Source organism: Medicago sativa, chromosome 5, assembly GCF_051527215.1.
Source record: "Medicago sativa cultivar Bolivia chromosome 5, Bolivia_mono, whole genome shotgun sequence".
In the NCBI taxonomy this organism is placed as follows: domain Eukaryota; kingdom Viridiplantae; phylum Streptophyta; class Magnoliopsida; order Fabales; family Fabaceae; genus Medicago; species Medicago sativa.
The window spans coordinates 17,413,130-17,431,893 of record NC_140753.1 but is presented as its reverse complement, the minus strand read 5'-3'; the positions used below and the strand labels follow the sequence as shown (position 1 = coordinate 17,431,893).

Genomic DNA, 18,764 nt, shown 5'->3' with positions numbered 1-18,764 from the left:
AGTTGGACTTGAGACATAGGGGGTATGTCTCAAATTGGAATTGAGACATAGGGTATGTCTCAAGTTGGACTTGAGACATAGGGGTCAACTTTCCAAAAGTAGGGTAGTTTTTTATTTTTGGTTTCATTTTAGGGTATAAAAAAAAATCCGCGATGCTAACTAATAAATATTTTTATTTCTTCTGACAACATGGATCTTTAATAAGTTGGAGAATGTCTTGAGAAATTTGAACCCCCGTCCCGCAACAGTTATATTTTCCACTTTATCTTGTGTGAATTTCACTGCTATGATCTTTGAAATGAAACAAATAAAAAACATACTCCCTCTGTTTTTAATTATAAGCAAATTTGACTTTTTAGATTCATTTAATTAATGATGTATGTCGTCCATAATATGAATCACATACATCATTAATTGAATGAACCTAAAAAGTCAAATTTGCTTATAATTAAAAACGGAGGAGTATAAAATAATTTTAGATTTGTGTAAAGTTTACCTGATGATAGATATGATATAAACTTATAATCCACAGGTCGAATTTGGAAAGTATGAATGAAGTAAAACGATATTGAGCTGCGTAACATTGATGTAGCGTTACATCGGTATAATTTGATATCTTTATATCTCTCTCATATAGACACACATGTATACATACACACAAATCAACCAATGAATTGAAAGTGTATATATTAATTTAGGTTTGTGAAAATTTTATATAGATGATATATGAGGGGAGATCAAATTACACCATTCTAACATTTGAGTAATGTTACACTACTCAATAATATTTTAACGAATACAAATTTTACGAAATTCATTGTTAGATTGACAGTTTATATCATATATAGATCATGTATGTAAAACTTTTCACAAGACCTTAATCTTGACAAGTCTCATTAGACAATTAACCATTATACTAACATAATTATTATTAAACACTAATCTATTGATGAATATTCGTTGGAATTTCATTTCTTAACAGGCGACGATGATTTGGGACATTCTATTATATGTCTAATGATATGTCGTTGCCATCAGTTAATTAGTTAGTTATCTAATTGTTGTCTCATTAGATAATTAAGCATAACATTGCTCACAATAGTTTGTATCCCATCCTCTCTCATCAATCCTACGTCCGGTGTTATGAGACATGGCATCCATGGAATAAATGTGAAAAAAATAACAAACTCTTTGTATTAATGAAAATTGAATATTACAAATGACCGAAACTTACCCATTAATAGAAAAAAATTAATAAGTTTGAGCTCTTGTGCAAAACTTATCTCTTTTATCCACCTTGGGTTTGGACATAGTTTAATACATATACTATAGTAATTTGTACTGTAAGTTTGACTCGATTTTGGTGCTCTAACTTTTCTCACGTTGGACTTGCGCATTGTTAGTACGCTTTCTCTAACGTTTTCTTCCTTCCAATCCGTTTGCTCCCTTTGTTTCTTTCAAAGTATTCTGACTATACGGAAACTGAGCACTCACACACTCGGTTTTTAAAGTTTAAGGTTAATTGTTTCTTTCTAATTACAAGTCCACCGACACTATAATCGTTTTCTTAAGTACAAACCATGTTGCTTTCTCTTGTTTCATTTTGTCTTTCTAAATATGTATGTATATGTCTATATATATGATTTAGTAATTATATCATACATATTTTTGCACCACAGATTGTGAAGCAGTAGAATGACAGGAACAAGCATTGCAGCGAGTGGAATAGTTCTTGAACCACTGACCAAAGACAACTACGAAAACTGGAGCTGTCTTGTTAGAAACTATCTTGTGGGACATGGTCTGTGGGGTGTTGTGACCTCTATTCCTGAAATTGGTGCGCGTTCTAAGACTGATTATGAGATTTGGAACAGGAAGAATGGGAAGGCATTGCATATCATTCAACTAACATGTGGACCAGAGAATCTTACTCATATTAGAGATCTTCATATTGCTAAAGAAGCCTGGAATAAATTGGGTGCAACTTATAGCTCAGATTTACAAGCCGATCCAGATATTGAGCAAGGTATATATGTAAATTTATATATATGTACACATTAATCTATTCTTTGGGTAAATCACGTAATGATCCCTATACATATTAGACATAGTTTCTAAATGTATTGAAAGGACAAAAGTATTTTTAAGTGTCTTTTGTGAGTGGGACACTAAAATAGATCTTCACTCATTTTCTTAAATACTTATAATATTAGGGTCCAATTAGTAAGGAAAATAAATGGAAGAAATATGTATATGTTTGTAGCTTAAAACATACATGCTTTAATTTGCAGGTGTGGTGGATGATAGTCTCCTTCAATATAAATCGCTGCACAAGTATATTGAGAGCGGTGAGTGGAAAGATGCAAACTCGTTTATTAAGAGGGACAGTACAGCAATATATTCCACATCCTCTATGGGGAGGACCGTTCTTCACGTTGCGGTAGTTGCTGGGCACGAGGAAATTGTGAAGAAATTGGTGAAGGAAGGGAAAGATAAGTTAGTGAAAATGAAAGACAATCGAGGTTACACAGCCCTAGCTCTTGTTGCTGAGCTTACCGGAAACACGAATATAGCGAAGTGTATGACTATGGTATATAAGAAAATATCACGGTCAGAGGACCTGTTATCTATGAAGACCAATGATGGTGAAATCCCTGTTCTTCTTGCTGCTGCTAAGGGACACAAAGAAATGACACGTTATCTTTACCGTTGTACACCGTTGGAAGACCTGGCCGATGATAATTATCGCAATGGTGTTTTGCTTCTTACACGATGTATCACTGCAGAAATATTTGGTTCGTGGTTACTGAATTTTAATTAAATTGAGAGTATTTTCCATATTAGTGTTTGATGTCGATTCAATATTGTATCTTAGGTGTGGCTTTGAGTTTACTCCAACGATTTCCTCAAATGCCTCTTGCCCACAAATCACACTTTGAATCGGATTGTGTGCAACCATTATACGCATTGGCACGCATGCCTTCTGTGTTTCCAAGTGGTAGTGGATATGGGTTCATACGACAATTCTTTAATGATAGTAAGTTTTTTTTTTTTTTTTTCTGTTTCCATTTCGCTTACTTTTCAAATTGGGTCATCTTAAAATTCTCGGTAGTGAAATAGCTAGGTATGCAAACTTATAATGTTACACGGTGAAATGAATTTTTATACAAATCTAAAATTATTTATACGTTGTTGAGATACATAAAGATAAATATTGTTTAATAAATGATCAATATAACTTTATAAAAGAAATTTAAAGGTGATTTATAAAAGGGAAATGCTAACCGGTGTCTTATAAAATACAAACTTTTGATCCAACATAATTTAACATCTCCACTACACATATAGTATTCATTTTATCATCTTTACTTCCAATAATATATTAAAGGAGTTTTACTTTAATCAAAAGAGTTTTACATGATCTGTTTGGAAATTGGAAGCATTATATATTATGCTGAATATTTTAAAACTCTATCTTGTGTATCCAAAAACTCATCAAACTTCACTCTTGTGCGATACTTTTCTTCTCAAGACCAACTTTACAAAATTAAGGAGTATCGTTCCAATTTTATTGGATGTCCCCGAAGGGACAATTGAGGAGTAAATAATGAATGAGATTGGAATAAAAATCATCAAACAAGATAAATACTCAAATTTTGCATTCAAGTGTTTTCTTTCTGTCTGCATCCAAGACTAATCAACTTCCGCTTTTAGTTTTGAGATTACCTGAAAGAGAAGTGCATGAATTTTACGGGATAATTGTGAGTCTTGCAAATATTGCCAAAGAGGAAAAACAATTCAAAGCTTCTTTCGTAGGTATGGAATATTACACTCCTAATTCTTCTTTCTAGAGCTTATTATGTTCATGCAAGCAAGTTTTTCTACAATATGCGAATGGTGATTCTGAAGATTATTAATCTTCTCGGTTGTTTCTTTAGGAAGGTTATGTGGACGGATGTTGAATTTATCGCCAGTAAAGCAGTTGGGTAAGTTTTTTATCTATCAAATTATTTTATATATCAATTTTTTTTTTAATAATTTTTATATATCAAAGCCTTGTGCGAACCCTTGTTGTGATCTGTGATCTTTTTGTTTCCGTTTGTGTGCTTTGCACCGGATACGCCTTGTAATCCAGACCCTAAGGGTGTGAATACAAAGCCAGTCCCTGTTATATATGTGTGTTGATATGTCATTTTTCTTTTACGCATTTTTTTTTTCAGGTCGACTACTCATACTTGTTCACATGTCATTTCAGAATTCGGTACTATTAAAGTTCTCTGGTATGTAATTATTAATCCTTGTTTAAATAGGTATATTAGATTGATAATTAATTATTAATCCTTGTTTAAATAGGTATGTTAGATTGATAATTAAGATTATCCTTATTGTAAGTACAATCATTCCTCCCCTCTTTGTGATTAATTAATTAAATTTATTTAAATCCCTCCAATTGCATCCATCAGGAATAAGGAAAATATATAATCAGAAAATGACCTACCGTGTAGCTCTTGAAATATTGAGTTGCTTGCACCAAAGAATTCAAGAGTTTAAGGAATCAGAACTTAGAGAGGCTTCGGCTTACGATGCAATGTTGCAAGCAGCAAAGCATGGGATTATTGAGTTTATAGATGCAATGAGAAAGGGTAATCCTGACCTCTTATGGGCCATTGATAAAAATAAAAGAGGCGTATTTTCACATGCAATTTTGAACCGTAGAAAAGCCGTTTTCGAACTCATACATGATGCAACTGTAAATGGACGGAAGGAGATAGTTAAATGCCGTGTAGACGCATTTGGCAATTCCATGTTGCACTTGGCAGGATATTTAGGGCCTTCCTCTGATCTTGATCGTAGATCCGGTCCTGCTATGTGATAGAAACTGATATCAAAATATAAACTAATAGTAATTGTACAATATAATCCCAAGAAATTCGAGAGTCTTGGTTCTCTCCCCTCCAAGAATTCGAGAGCTTGGTCTCTCCCTACCTATCCTTTATCCCAATCCCTGAATGTGTGAGGCGTCGACGACTCCCATTCCAATCCAGATTCCTCTTCTTCATCCGATATAGGTAGAAGGTCTCTATACTCTGGCTTAAAATGCCAAATGAATGCAACGTGAAACGCTCGCCAACTCGCATGTGGATGGCATCGACTCCACCACTGCCACCATACGAGAGCACGGTTTCGCAAGGCTTTCACCGCCTCCAGCAACTTCTCACCCTCCTGTGTTCCCAGGACATCAAAATGTTTCTCAATACAAATCAACCACCAATAAGCGTCACCGCTGCCGTCAAATTGTGGCATGTCCATTTCCCCCCTACTGTGAATTCCTTTTCCCCCTGTGCATGGTCCAAACACGATCTCAAATGGAAGCAAGATTGGAATTTCTGGAACGAGCATATGAGGATTACAGGGCCACTCGTGATGAGGTAAAAAACTTGCGACAACAACTGGAAGTGCAACAGGCTGAAGCACAACGCAGAGTGGAAGAATTAACGGAAACTGTTAACGGTTTGTCAATACGCCGTGAACAGGGATCGTCGCAGCAGATTCACAATCCAGAGGACAAATGGAGGAAGTTAACAATTCCAATTTTTGAAGGAGACGATGCTTTTGGCTGGACAAGTCGTGTGGAGCGCTACTTTGAATTGCGACATGTAACTGAAGCCGAGAAAATTCAGGCAGCCATGGTAGCTATGGAAGGAAAAGCATTGACGTGGTACCAATGGTGGGAATTTTGCTCTCCTAATCCCACATGGGAAGATTTCAAAGCAGCACTTCTTAAAAGGTTCCAACCTTCTATGCTCCAAACTCCTTATGAATTGTTGTTGAGTTTGAAACAATCAGGGTCCGTGGAGGAGTATCGTGCGCAATTTGAATTGTACGCCGGTCCATTACGTGCTGCAGAACCAGAATATCTCAAGGGGATTTTTCTGAATGGCCTCAAAGAGGCTGTGAAGGCGGAATTAAAATTACACCCGGTCTCTACCTTGCCGGAACTGATGGATTTTGCTCAACGCATTGATGAGAAAAACACTCTATTGAACCCAAGCAATTCTCATGCCCCAAAAACAGGAAGTTTCACGAGGAACTTCCCTTCTAACCGTACAGTAACAGTGGATGCGAATAAGAGTTCATTTGCTAGACCATCCATCACTTCTGCTGCCACCGCTGATGCTAATACAACATCTCAATCAGCACCTTTTCGTGGTCGAGTATTTAAGAAACTGACTGATGCAGAGTTGCAGGACAAGCAAGCTAAGGGTTTGTGTTATCGCTGTGATGAAAAATTCTCACCAGGTCATAGGTGTGCAAACAAGCACTTGCATGTACTCATTTTGGAAGGGGATGAGGACGAGGCTGACACGGCTGACCAGAAATTGGAATCTGAAAGTGATATTAATTCTCTTCAATTATCTATGTTTAGCATGTCTGGTCTTACTTCTAAGAAAACAATCAAATTATGGGGGGATTTGCTGAACCATAAAGTGCTGGTGTTGGTGGATTGTGGGGCTTCTCACAACTTTATTTCCTCGGTTTTGGTACAGAATTTGGACTTGCAGTTTAAACCAAATTCTTCTTTCACAGTTGAGGTGGGTGATGGAAGGAAGATTCCTTGTCTAGGGGTGTGCTCACAGTTGACTATCACTCTTCAGGGATTGCAGGTTCAACAAGATTTTTATGTATTTGATTTGGGTAATGTGGATATTGTACTAGGCATGGAATGGTTAGCTCAACTTGGCGAGGTTCGTGCCAATTTTGGCGATTTAATTCTCAAAGTTCCAACTTCATCGGGTTTTCATGTTTTGCAAGGGGATCCAACTTTGTCAAGAGCACCAGCTTCTCTCAAAACCATGTACAAAGCATTGCAAGCTTCAGGTGACGGTTATTTATTGCAAGTTGAGGCGGTTTCTGCCGTATCTGACCAACACAACACTGTTCCCACGTGGTTAACAGCAGTTCTGAACGATTTTCAGATTGTTTTTAAGGAAATTCAAGGGCTGCCACCGTCAAGAACGCATGACCATGCCATTGTCTTACAGGAGGGTGCTGCAATCCCAAATTTACGTCCTTACAGGTACCCTCATTACCAAAAGAATGAAATTGAAAGGCTAGTGACGGATATGCTTAAGTCTGGGATTATTCGGCCTAGTGTCAGTCCATTTTCAAGTCCTATCATACTTGTTAAGAAGAAAGATGGGGGTTGGAGATTTTGTGTTGATTATAGAGCTTTGAACAAGATCACTATTCCTAACAAGTTTCCTATTCCGATTATTGATGAGTTATTGGATGAATTGGGAGGAGCAACCGTATTTTCTAAATTGGACCTGAAATCAGGTTATCACCAAATTCGGATGAAGAAGGACGACATTCCGAAAACTGCTTTCCGCACTCACGAGGGTCACTATGAATTTATTGTAATGCCTTTTGGTCTTACTAATGCCCCTTCTACCTTCCAAGCTTTGATGAATGAGGTATTGCGTCCTTATTTACGTAAATTTGCTTTGGTTTTCTTTGATGATATATTGGTGTATAGCAAGGATGTAGAGGACCACAAACACCACCTCAGGGCTGTCTTGGCTTTGCTTAAAGAGCATCAGTTAGTAGCCAACTATAAAAAATGTACATTTGGCCAACATCAATTAGAATACCTTGGTCATATCATTTCAGCTCAAGGCGTTGCTGCTGACCAAAAGAAAGTGGATGCTATGCTTACTTGGCCAAGGCCAAAGGATTTGAAATCACTAAGGGGTTTTCTTGGCTTGACCGGCTATTATCGTAGATTTGTTCGTAATTATGGAAGCATAGCCAAACCTCTTACTCACTTGTTAAAGAAAGACAACTTTCTTTGGAACGAAGAGGCACAAATTTCGTTTGACACTTTGAAGAAGGCCATGGCTGAATTACCGATTTTATCCGTTCCAAACTTTTCAATTCCATTTGTGATTGAGACTGATGCTTCTAACACAGGTTTAGGTGCGGTACTAATGCAGCAAGGCAGGCCAGTCGCTTTTTTGAGCCAACCATTGTCAGAGAGAGCCCAAAGAAAATCGGTCTATGAACGAGAATTGATGGCCATTGTGTTTGCAGTTCAAAAGTGGAGACATTACTTGATGGGCAACCATTTCATCATCCACACTGACCAGAAAAGTCTGAAATTTCTGCAAGATCAACGTGTCTTGGGTGCAGATCAGTTCAAGTGGACTTCTAAATTGATGGGATTAGATTTTGAGATCATTTATAAGCCTGGCAGTGACAACCGAGCTGCAGATGCTCTCTCTCGTCGCATGACGTATGCAGCTATTTCTATGATTCATTTTGCTGATTATGAAGAATGGGAGGCCGAGGTGATGCATGACAATAAATTACAGGCCATTATTCATGATCTGATTGCAGATGGTGTCAGTCATCCCAATTACTCTTTTCAGAATAGGAAGCTATTTTACAAAGGGAAATTGGTATTGCCTCGCAACTCTTCCAAGATTCAAACTCTTTTACAAGAATATCATTCTTCCCCAATTGGTGGTCATTCCGGATTCTTTCGAACATACAAAAAATTGGGAGCTTTGGTGTACTGGGAGGGCATGAAAAAGGATATTCGGCAGTTTGTGGCCTCCTGTGAAATCTGTCAACAAAATAAATATCAAACTTTGTCTCCGGCAGGTCTGTTGCAACCTCTTCCCATTCCTACTCATGTTTGGAAGGACATTTCTATGGATTTTATCGAGGGGTTACCACGGAGTCACGGTAAAGACACTATCTTCGTAGTGGTGGACAGATTTGCAAAGTATGCTCATTTCATACCTCTCAGCCATCCATTTACAGCCAAATCAGTTGCTGAAGTCTTTGTTCAAGAAGTTGTACGTTTGCATGGATTCCCTGCCACTATTGTTTCTGACCGTGACAAACTCTTCCTCAGTCATTTTTGGACTGAGTTATTCAAATTAGCAGGAACCAAACTCAAGTTCAGTACAGCTTATCATCCTCAAACCGATGGTCAGACAGAGGTGACTAATCGGTGTTTAGAAACTTACCTCAGATGCCTAACCGGTGCCAAACCTAGATTATGGGTTAAATGGTTAGGGTGGGCTGAATTCTGGTTCAACTCAAATTACAACAGCTCCACAAGAACTACTCCCTTCAAAGCTTTGTATGGTCGGGACCCTCCTCATTTGATTAAAGGTACAACTATTCCTTCATCTGTGGATGAGGTTAATAGGATAACTGAGGAAAGAGACACCATTCTTCATGACCTTCGTTCTAATTTGCTGAAAGCTCAAGATCAGATGCGCACCCAAGCAAATAAACACAGGCGTGAGGTTTCCTACGTTGTTGGTGATTGGGTTTATCTCAAACTTCAGCCATACAGACTCAAATCTTTGGCTAAGCGAATTAATGAGAAGTTGAGTCCTCGTTTCTACGGTCCTTATAAAATTATCAAGATTATTGGACAGGTTGCTTATCAATTGGATCTCCCTCCGGAAGCTAGAATTCATCCTGTTTTTCATGTATCTTTGTTGAAGAAAGCTATAACTCCAACTGTTAATCCTCAACCTTTACCGCCTATGCTTTCAGAGGACTTGGAGCTGAACGTGGAACCAGATTTTCTCAAAGATGTGCGCACTACTGCTGGCGGCCAAGTAGAAGTACTCATCAGCTGGAAGGACTTACCAGACTTTGAGGCATCTTGGGAGTCTTATGATGTTATTAATAATCAGTTTCCACTCTTTCACCTTGAGGACAAGGTGAAACTTTTGGGGGGGAGTATTGTTAGTAGACCTCCTATTAAAAAGGTGTATGTGAGGAATAAGTTTAAAAGCCCAATCAATTAGGCCCAATTGAGGTGGCTAGTTTTGCTTTAAATAGAATAAGAGTGACATTTTACTGTCATCGGTTGTTTTATGGTTTGGGTTTGGTTTGGGAGATTCTAGGCTCTCTAAGTCCTAGAGGTTGATTAATTTCCAGCAGTTACATTTTGTAATCTCCATCAGTTTCCTTTTCTTTAATTATAATAAATATCTCTGGGCTGTTCAACAGAGAACAAGAAATATAGTAACCTCCTCAATATACCCTTCTCATATTCTACCTTATTATTCTATATTCTATCACTATGCAGATGCAAAGAGAAATTCTATGGTTCAAGGTGATTTCTTATGTCTCGTCTTTTTTTACCACTCACTCGCATACATACATGCATGCAGCTTATATGTTGGAACAAAGAGGTTATTTGATGATTTTGAGAGATAATAGAAGAGAGAACTGAGAAGAGATTAGAGAGTTTAGGAGAAAATAGACTTGTATTGTATGTTGAAAAATTCTCTAATACAAACACATATGTGAGCTTGTCTATTTATAGACTACATGACTTGAGATACAAGTTAGCTCCTATAACAACTTCACAACCAACTTCAAAAACTAAATTTGAAATTCTGGAAACATTTATAATTTATTATAGTCAACATCCAATTTTGAGATACATGACTTTTAAATAAGTGGTTAATTACGTTCTACAAATGATTAATGATTAGCCACACATTATTATCTTATTCATTAAGTGTTCACTGAATGTAATTAACCATGAATTTTAACCGCGCTATAACTTATTGTGAAATTTTGTGTAGGCAGTGGAGGAAATTGTGCACCCCAAGTGTAAGGAAGCAAAAAATGCCGACGATAAGAAGCCTCGTGAGTTATTTACAGAAAGCCACAAGGAGCTAGTGAAAGCTGGGGAGAAATGGGCAAAAGATACAGCTGGTTCATTTACTCTTGTGGCTACACTCATCACTACTATCATGTTTGCTGCAGCTTTCACTGTCCCTGGTGGAAACAATCAAGACAATGGAGTTCCCTTGTTCTTGCACGACATCACATTTGATGTGTTTATTATAGCAGATGCAGCATCTCTTTTCACTTCTTCAACTTCGGTCCTTCTCTTCATTGGAATCCTAACGGCTCGTTACGCTGAAAAAGATTTCCTTAAGTCATTGCCACTAAGGTTACTTTTCGCACTCATTGCCCTTTTCTTCTCTGTGGTTTCTATGATAGTTGCCTTCTGTGCTTCACTTGCTATGCTCTTAAAGGGACATCATAGAGTCATAATAACAGCAATGTCATTTGCCAGTGTTCCTGTTATCGTTCTAGTTCCGTCACAATTGCGCCTCTTCCTTGAGATTTTCAAGTCTACAGTATTATCCAATTGAAACTTATTACTTATCTAGAACGAACTGTAACATTTGTTTTTGCATTGATTGCTTTATTAGCATTTAGAACGAACTGTAACATTTGTTTTTGCATTGTTTGCTTTATTAGCATTCATCCATGGAAGTATTGTTATTGAACCCTTGACCAGCCATGTGCACAAAACATTTATTATTTTTGGGTTGTTCATTCACAAGCTTATAAACATTCGATCACGTGAGTTCATTTGATTCAGCCATGGTGCTAGCTAGCCTATTAGGTAGGGAAGCAAATTTATTAAATAAACATTTTCTGAGTTGGTGCAAAGCCCAAATGATGTTAGAAAGGCGGTGGAGGATTATCTTAGGGAACATGTGTCGGTTGAAAGTTGGGAGCGTCTTAAGTTGGATGGTGTGGTTTATACAACAATTTCTAAAGAAGAAAATGAGCGTTTAATGGCCCATTTTTTGCTGGAAGAGTTTGAAGTTGTGGTGAAAGAGAGTGACGGTAATAAAAGTCCAAGACTGAATGGTTTTAACTTCGCTTCATTACTTGACACAATATTTGACCCAAAAACAACATCAGTGGTAATTTTGTAATTACCATTAAAGTATAAGTATAGAATTATTTTTTCATCTCCAAACCCCTCTCTCTATGAGTCTATCCTCTTCCCTCTCTTCGAGGCCCCTTCTACCTCAACGTCGTCAAGCGCACGAATGCCTTCAAACTCCCTGAAAACGAGATCAAACACGCCATTGAATAAAAAACTATGACATTTGTCGGAATAAAAAATGAATGTTGCAGAAAGAGATCAATCTAGGCGACGAGAGAGAGTGGACGGGTAACTATTGGTGGCGCGGAGGTGAACAATGCAGATGGAGGATGGTGAGAGAGAATTCAGACCATAATTCAAAGATAAGAGAGAGGGAAATACTCGAGTGACAGAGAGAGGGTGGGGGGCGAAAAGAGAAGCAAGTGAGGGAGATGATGAAACACAGATCTATGAGGAAGATGATGGTGGCAGACACGGATCTATGCATAGTACATTATACAATGATTTTATTTTTGTTCTATTAAATTTAAGAATTGACCACACATAGAAAATATTGAAATTTTATTTGTAAAAAATCACATATATACAATAGTATGAGAGATAAATCGTTCAATGATTGTTTGATCACATGCATATATACAAAAAGTGTCTTTAACAATGTCGAAAATGAGAAAAAAAATCGTATAATGATTTTAAAATATAAATACACAGAATTATAATTCGTAAATTGTTCATAATTTTTTTTAGAAGCAAAATCAAGGAGTTTTTTGATGTGTTTGAGGTGGGTGAGGAAAGTTAGATATAATTGTTATCAGCAACCACCTTCTGTGCATTTTTTTATTTTAAAAAATGTCATCAAAATTTTGCTTCATGTCATCAAAATTCTTTAGATATAAAATAGAAGATATAACTTTCTTTGTCTAAATTTTTGCTTTTGTTATAATTATGTTATTATTTTTATCACTCATACAATATATTTTTTTTATAAAAAAATTACGGTATAAAAGCTTGCCCCGATCGATTGAAATTACTGGATTCATCATTGGATGATGGTGTGTGATTTGGTATGTGGAAGTCGTGGCCACAACGGCAGTGGGTAATTTAGTCGGAGAAGAAGGATGAAGTGGTCGTACAACGACAGTGATCGAAAGCGGAGGTGAAGTGGAAGGGGAAGAAAAAGTAAAATAAAAATGAAGTATATATGAATGGTTGTATACGGTGGATTGTGTCAACAACCATGTTTTGAGTTATCACTACTTATCACATAGATCAATGTTTCAATTTCTTTCTAACTAAATGTGTAAATGGGTGTTTGGGTGGCTATTGATAATTTTCCATTTTTTTACGAGTTGTTTCATTTTAATAATATTAATAACTGTAGCTGTGAATAAAATATATCATCAATCACGTCTTATAATGAATAAAATATAGCAATATGTTCTTTCTAATTTCTATACTCATTTCGCAGGGCATAGTGTGGTAGACTAGTAGCTCTCACAAGATTCAAGGCTCCTGGAATGCAGTTGTTTACACTTTAGACCATTTACAATGGTCACCAACATTAAACACCCTTCAACACCCACTTTTTCAATTCCCAACACTCCACATCATCTTCTCTCTCTTAATTCAACACTCATTCAACTTTAACCTCTCCAATGGTTTTTTTCATTCAACACTCTACCCCACCACCTTTTATTTCTTATTCTTATTTAATTTTATATTTTTGTTTTTATAATTACATAAAATTACAATTATCGATTATAATTAAATTAAAATAAAGAAAAACTTAACAATTTTTTTTTAAAAACAAAATTTATTGGGATTCATTTCACTGAAAAGAAGATTAAAACTTCACTTAGTTTGCTAATAAAAAGATATAATAAAAAGAAGATAGTGAAAAACTTGGTATTTTTTTCTGTGTCCAAATGAAATGAACCAAGTCTCTATTTATAGAGGAAAAAAAATCATGAATTTTGATATATTTATTTTTTTTTTAAAATTATTTTTCAATTAAATAATTGATGTACAATTATTAAAAAAATTAAAAACCGGGTGTTCAATGAAAAGCCAACACGCGTTCATACTGTACAGATTTTTTGCTTTCTCTCTCCGGGCTCTGCTCTTCACGTGCGCTGTCGGGAAGTGTAATACACCCGCCATTTTCGGGCGAATCAAAACGCGACGCGTGGCATTTCCTTCCCTTTCAATTGTGTTGAACCGGTTAAACCTCTCTTTCCTCCAGCTCAGTTTTCATCACTTGTTAAACATACCATTGGAGTGCAATTTTCTGTTTAATGCTCCATTCAACAGACCATTGTAAATGGTCTTACACTGTCCTTTTAGGTCTAACACGTTACTAATTAATTTTTAAAACCATAGGATCTAGCGCAACCAATGGCATTGCCAAGACTTGAGTTAGAAGTTTAAAATTTTGAGTTTTAATTAGTAATATATGTAAAAGTAAAATATATATACAAAATAACCTTATACTCAATTTACATTATACTCAAAAAATTACATGCATGTATTTTGTGTAAAAAATTGGTAAGGGATCTTATGAAATATAAGTATTTTATTTGCTTAATTCTTTGTCTCTCTATTTCAATTGTATCATAAGAGGGTCATTCCTATAGAATTGAAGGTCATGTTCAAATATAAAAAATGGGCCCTATCGTAAAACAAGATTTTTTTAAGCAATAATAATCATCTATTTAAGTTATAAATAAAATCAAAAATAGTCATTCTTATTAAGTAAAAGTAAATTTGTATGAAATGAACTAACTAACTTGTGTTGAACTACACTAACAACTAATTATTTTAATATTAAAAATTGGATTCATAATAAAAAGAAATGCTAAAAACTTTAAAAAAAAAAAGTCATCACTTTGTTTAGTGCAAAATGGATCTTAAGTATATTGGTTGTTGTTGCTTAAAAAAAGTGTCTTTGCTATCTAAATAGTGACAAACTAGTACTAATATCAGGGGAAAAAAATAGTAGCAAATTAGTGTCAGCATGCATGATTAAACATGAAACAATAGAAAAAATACTAATTATTTAACGAATTTAATTTGTGTTGTTAATGGAAATAGATGACAAAAAATTCAAGATATATGGTAGTTTTTTACATTCACATATAGCTCTGAAATGCATATTAAATTGTAATGACCTAGTAGCTGTGTATGTAATTAAGACTTTTATATTTGGTTCAAATTCACACATATGTTCGGGATTGAACCTCAAGACCCAAAACTCAAATGCATTATATTTTACCACTAAACTATTACAAGATGTCTGTTATTTTTTATATTTTATTATATATACCTATACTTTTGGGTGCTATATTAAAAAAAATGTGGCTTCTAAATTGTGAGGCTCAACACTGTAGCTCACCTTGCGCTTGATAAGGGCTGGGCCACATAAGTATACATGTATACTTTACAATATGATTTCTGCTCTTTTTCCAGCACAAAACACTCGCGCCCAACTGAAATGACACATTTACCCCTACGCAACTTAATTAACGCAAGGTTACTGTTTCCGTACAAAACCCATCAGTCCATACTCCAAGCACCATTTTCTATCCCTCCACCTTCAAAAACCCAAAAAGTACGAATTTTTGGGTCAAAATCCTCATCCAAAATCATCGCAAATCGTCATGAAGCAAGTTTCTACGCTCATCAAGCATCAACTATCAGGTATTGTATCATCTAAACTCGTCTCATTTTGCTGGTTTTTGTGTTTGGTTCGTCTGGTTTTCATAGGGAATAGGCTTGGCGCAAGTTAACTTGCGCAAGGATGCGTGACTTAAGTCACGCAGGAGTTAAGTGTTGCGTGGCTTAAGTCACGCTACTGTGCACAGTCAACTTTTTTAAATTTTTTGCACCACTTTTATTCTTGGTTAGCTTGTTCGACAAGTAATTTATTTATTTTTCCTTTGTTATTTTTTTTATTCAATAGATATATAGTGAGATGGTTGACAATGTGGCGGGTGATGACGTTGAACCGAATCCGGCCAAAAATGAACCTTCCGGGGATGCTTCCGGCGTAGGTTCCGGTGATGTCAAACCAACCGTTAATGTGAAAGCGTTTAAAGTTAAAATTCCATTTCAAGCTCGCATTGGTAAAATTGAAGAACCTAAACTGGTACCTATCGATGTTGTTTGCAAAGTATGTGACACCGCCTCATTTTTTACAACAAATGCAAGATGGAGAGAGCGAGAAGAGTTACGTGGTTGGGTTCGTCAACAAGGGGAAATGGCCGGATTTGCTGTTTGTATAGATAAATCAAATTTGAAAAGGTCGTACTTGACGATGCAATGTGAAAGGAATGGGATATGCAAGCCACCTAAGACGAGGAAGAAACCGAACCTTGAAGGCATCAGCTCAAGGAAATGTAATTGTCTGTTTAGTTTGAAAGGTTTCTTTGATAAGGATACAAACGATTGGTGGGTTGCAATGCTTTGTGGAATGCACAACCATGACTTAAAGGAAAAGTTACAAGGACACCTTCTTGCGATTAGACTTAGTGCGGAGGAGAAGAAAAAAGTTATCGACATGACAAAGAGTTTGACGGTGCCTCGAAATATTCTCACCAATTTGAAGCAAAATAACAAAGAAAGTGTAACAACTATCAAGCAAGTGTACAAGGGACAAAGAGGTGACATGACGGAGTTGCAATACTTGATTTCGAAGTTGGTGGAGCTGTACAAGGGACAAAGAGGTGACATGACGGAGTTGCAATACTTGATTTCGAAGTTGGTGGAGCATCAATACGTCTATTACACAAGATGCAATAGTGTGGAAACCAATCTTGAAGACATATTTTTTGCTCATCCGGAGTCAATTAAATTGCTCAACACTTTTCCGAGCGTTTTGGTCATGGACTCCACTTACAAACCAACAACTACTGAATGCCATTTTTTTGAGAATTTAAGGACAAATTGATGTAATTTGGATCGTTTATGTGTCATTATGTGCGATTAAGTGATTACGCGTCATTAACGACGAATTTGTGTAATTTGGATCGTTTATATGTGATTATTTGATTTTGAGAAAAACGATGAATTTGGGTTATTTGGACCGTTATGTAATTTTGGGAATTTAAGTACAAATTCATGTAATTTGGATCGTTTATGTATCGTTAATTGTGATTAAGTGATTACGTGTCATTATCGGTGAATTTATGTAATTTGGACCGTTTGGATCGTTATGTGTGATTTTGTGATCGTGATAAAAAAGATGATTTTGTGTAATTTTGATTGTTTATGTGCGATTATGTGATTTTGTTGTTAAACTGTCCTAATTCGGTTCAATTATGACTGTGTAAAGATTAAGGGTCATTAATGACACACTTTGCATTGAATGCATATCAGTACAGTATTTAATGATGTACTGATATATCAATAGGCGTGAGTTAATTCACGCATGTGTTAACACTCTGCGTGAGTTAACTCACGCAGCGTTTTACACTTGTGTTACTTAAGTCACGCCGTGTTATTTAACTAACACATAGTTTTACACATGCGTATGTTAACTAACGCATGGGTATTTTGGACAGTTTGGCTGGGTGGGAGCGAAAATTGCTAGGAGAAGAGCAGAAATCTTACAATATTACATGTATACTCAAATAAATTTGTCAACAATCATTTAACTCATCATTTTCTATTTGTCTCTCTATTTCAATCATATCATCAAGATATCTCATATACATCACACCATCCTCGCTATTTTTATCTTTCTCGTTGTGTTGAAAAAATGAGTAAATATCTATTGAATATTGGGTTAAATATGTTTTTATCTCTATAAATATATCAAATTTTCATTTTAATCCCTAAAAAAATTCGACTTTAAGTCCCTCAAAAGTTTTCCATCTTAACTTTTGGTCTCTTCTTTAAAGTAAATTCATATTTTTGAATAAATTTTTTAGAAAAGTTTATATATTATAAGAATGTCTCAAAAAAAAATTAGAACTTTTTAACAAAACATGAATTAAATATAAATTTTTATATTTTTAAAGATTAAAAATTCATATTTAATTCATGTTTTGTTAAAAAAATTCTAATCTTTTTGGAAGACATATTTACAGTATTATGCACAATTTCATTAAAAAAAATACAAAGGTTACACATAAGTTGACTTAAAAATAGAGACAAAAAATAATTATTGAAAATTTTATAGAAACTAAAAGTTTAAAGAAAATTTTAAAAAAACTAAAACAAAAAGTTGGTATATTTTTAAAGATCTATATCATATTTAACCCTTTAATATTTTCTATTAATACTATGAGATGATTGTCAAAAAATATTAATACTATGAGATGAGATAAGAAGAACATTGCGGTCCATATGAACAGCTGGCTTGTCATAAGTTTTCTGCCACTATTGCCGGATACCAAAATATAATACTCATAGTATATTCTCCCCATTCTTTTCTTTATAGTTTTCGCTTTAAGGTTATCTAGCTTGTTTCAAAGTAATTAATTATATTAATTAATAAAGTTTGTTTGATACGATGAATGTATGCATGTAGCTCAGTTGACAGAGACATGCATTGTTATATGTAGGGCTCAGGGTTCAAACCCCGGACATCTCACTTGTTAACCTTGAAAAATGTGAATTCTAATCAATAGTCTACTTGACAAAAAAAAAAAATCCCCTAAAGTATTTTAAAAGATTTTTAAAAAAAGAACTAACTTGTAAGTTTAGTATACAATAAGTTACCCATGAGCATGAGCGCTTGCATGAAATGTTACAGGTCTCTTCTAGCTTAACTAAAGTCTTGGTTTCGAATCCAACCTTGAGCGTGCATTATTCCATCCGTCTAAAATAAGTGACCTATTATATGTATTTTTTTTTTTCAAAAACAAAACAATACACATTCATTCAAATTGATATAGTACGTCATTAACTATGAAGCCCGGATACTTGACACAATACGGATACTATACGGCACTGATACGTCGATACGGAAAATTTTTAAAATTCAAGATACGATACAGCCAAGATACTTTAATAAAAAAAAAGTTAAATTTAA

At 35.4% G+C, this 18,764-nt stretch overlaps 1 protein-coding gene across 1 annotated transcript; it reads left to right on the top strand.

Annotated features, from left to right (window-relative positions):
• Positions 1 to 1,319: 1,319 nt before the first annotated feature.
• LOC146920641 (uncharacterized) lies at positions 1,320 to 11,372 on the top strand. Its single transcript, XM_085714090.1, has 10 exons — positions 1,320 to 1,517; positions 1,680 to 2,026; positions 2,292 to 2,795; positions 2,876 to 3,037; positions 3,715 to 3,816; positions 3,939 to 3,986; positions 4,221 to 4,280; positions 4,464 to 4,870; positions 10,115 to 10,144; positions 10,623 to 11,372. The coding sequence occupies exons 2-10, from the start codon at positions 1,696 to 1,698 to the stop codon at positions 11,199 to 11,201; spliced, it is 2,223 nt and encodes a 740-aa protein (XP_085570216.1). The 5' UTR covers positions 1,320 to 1,517; positions 1,680 to 1,695; the 3' UTR covers positions 11,202 to 11,372.
• The last annotated feature ends 7,392 nt before the right edge of the window (positions 11,373 to 18,764 follow it).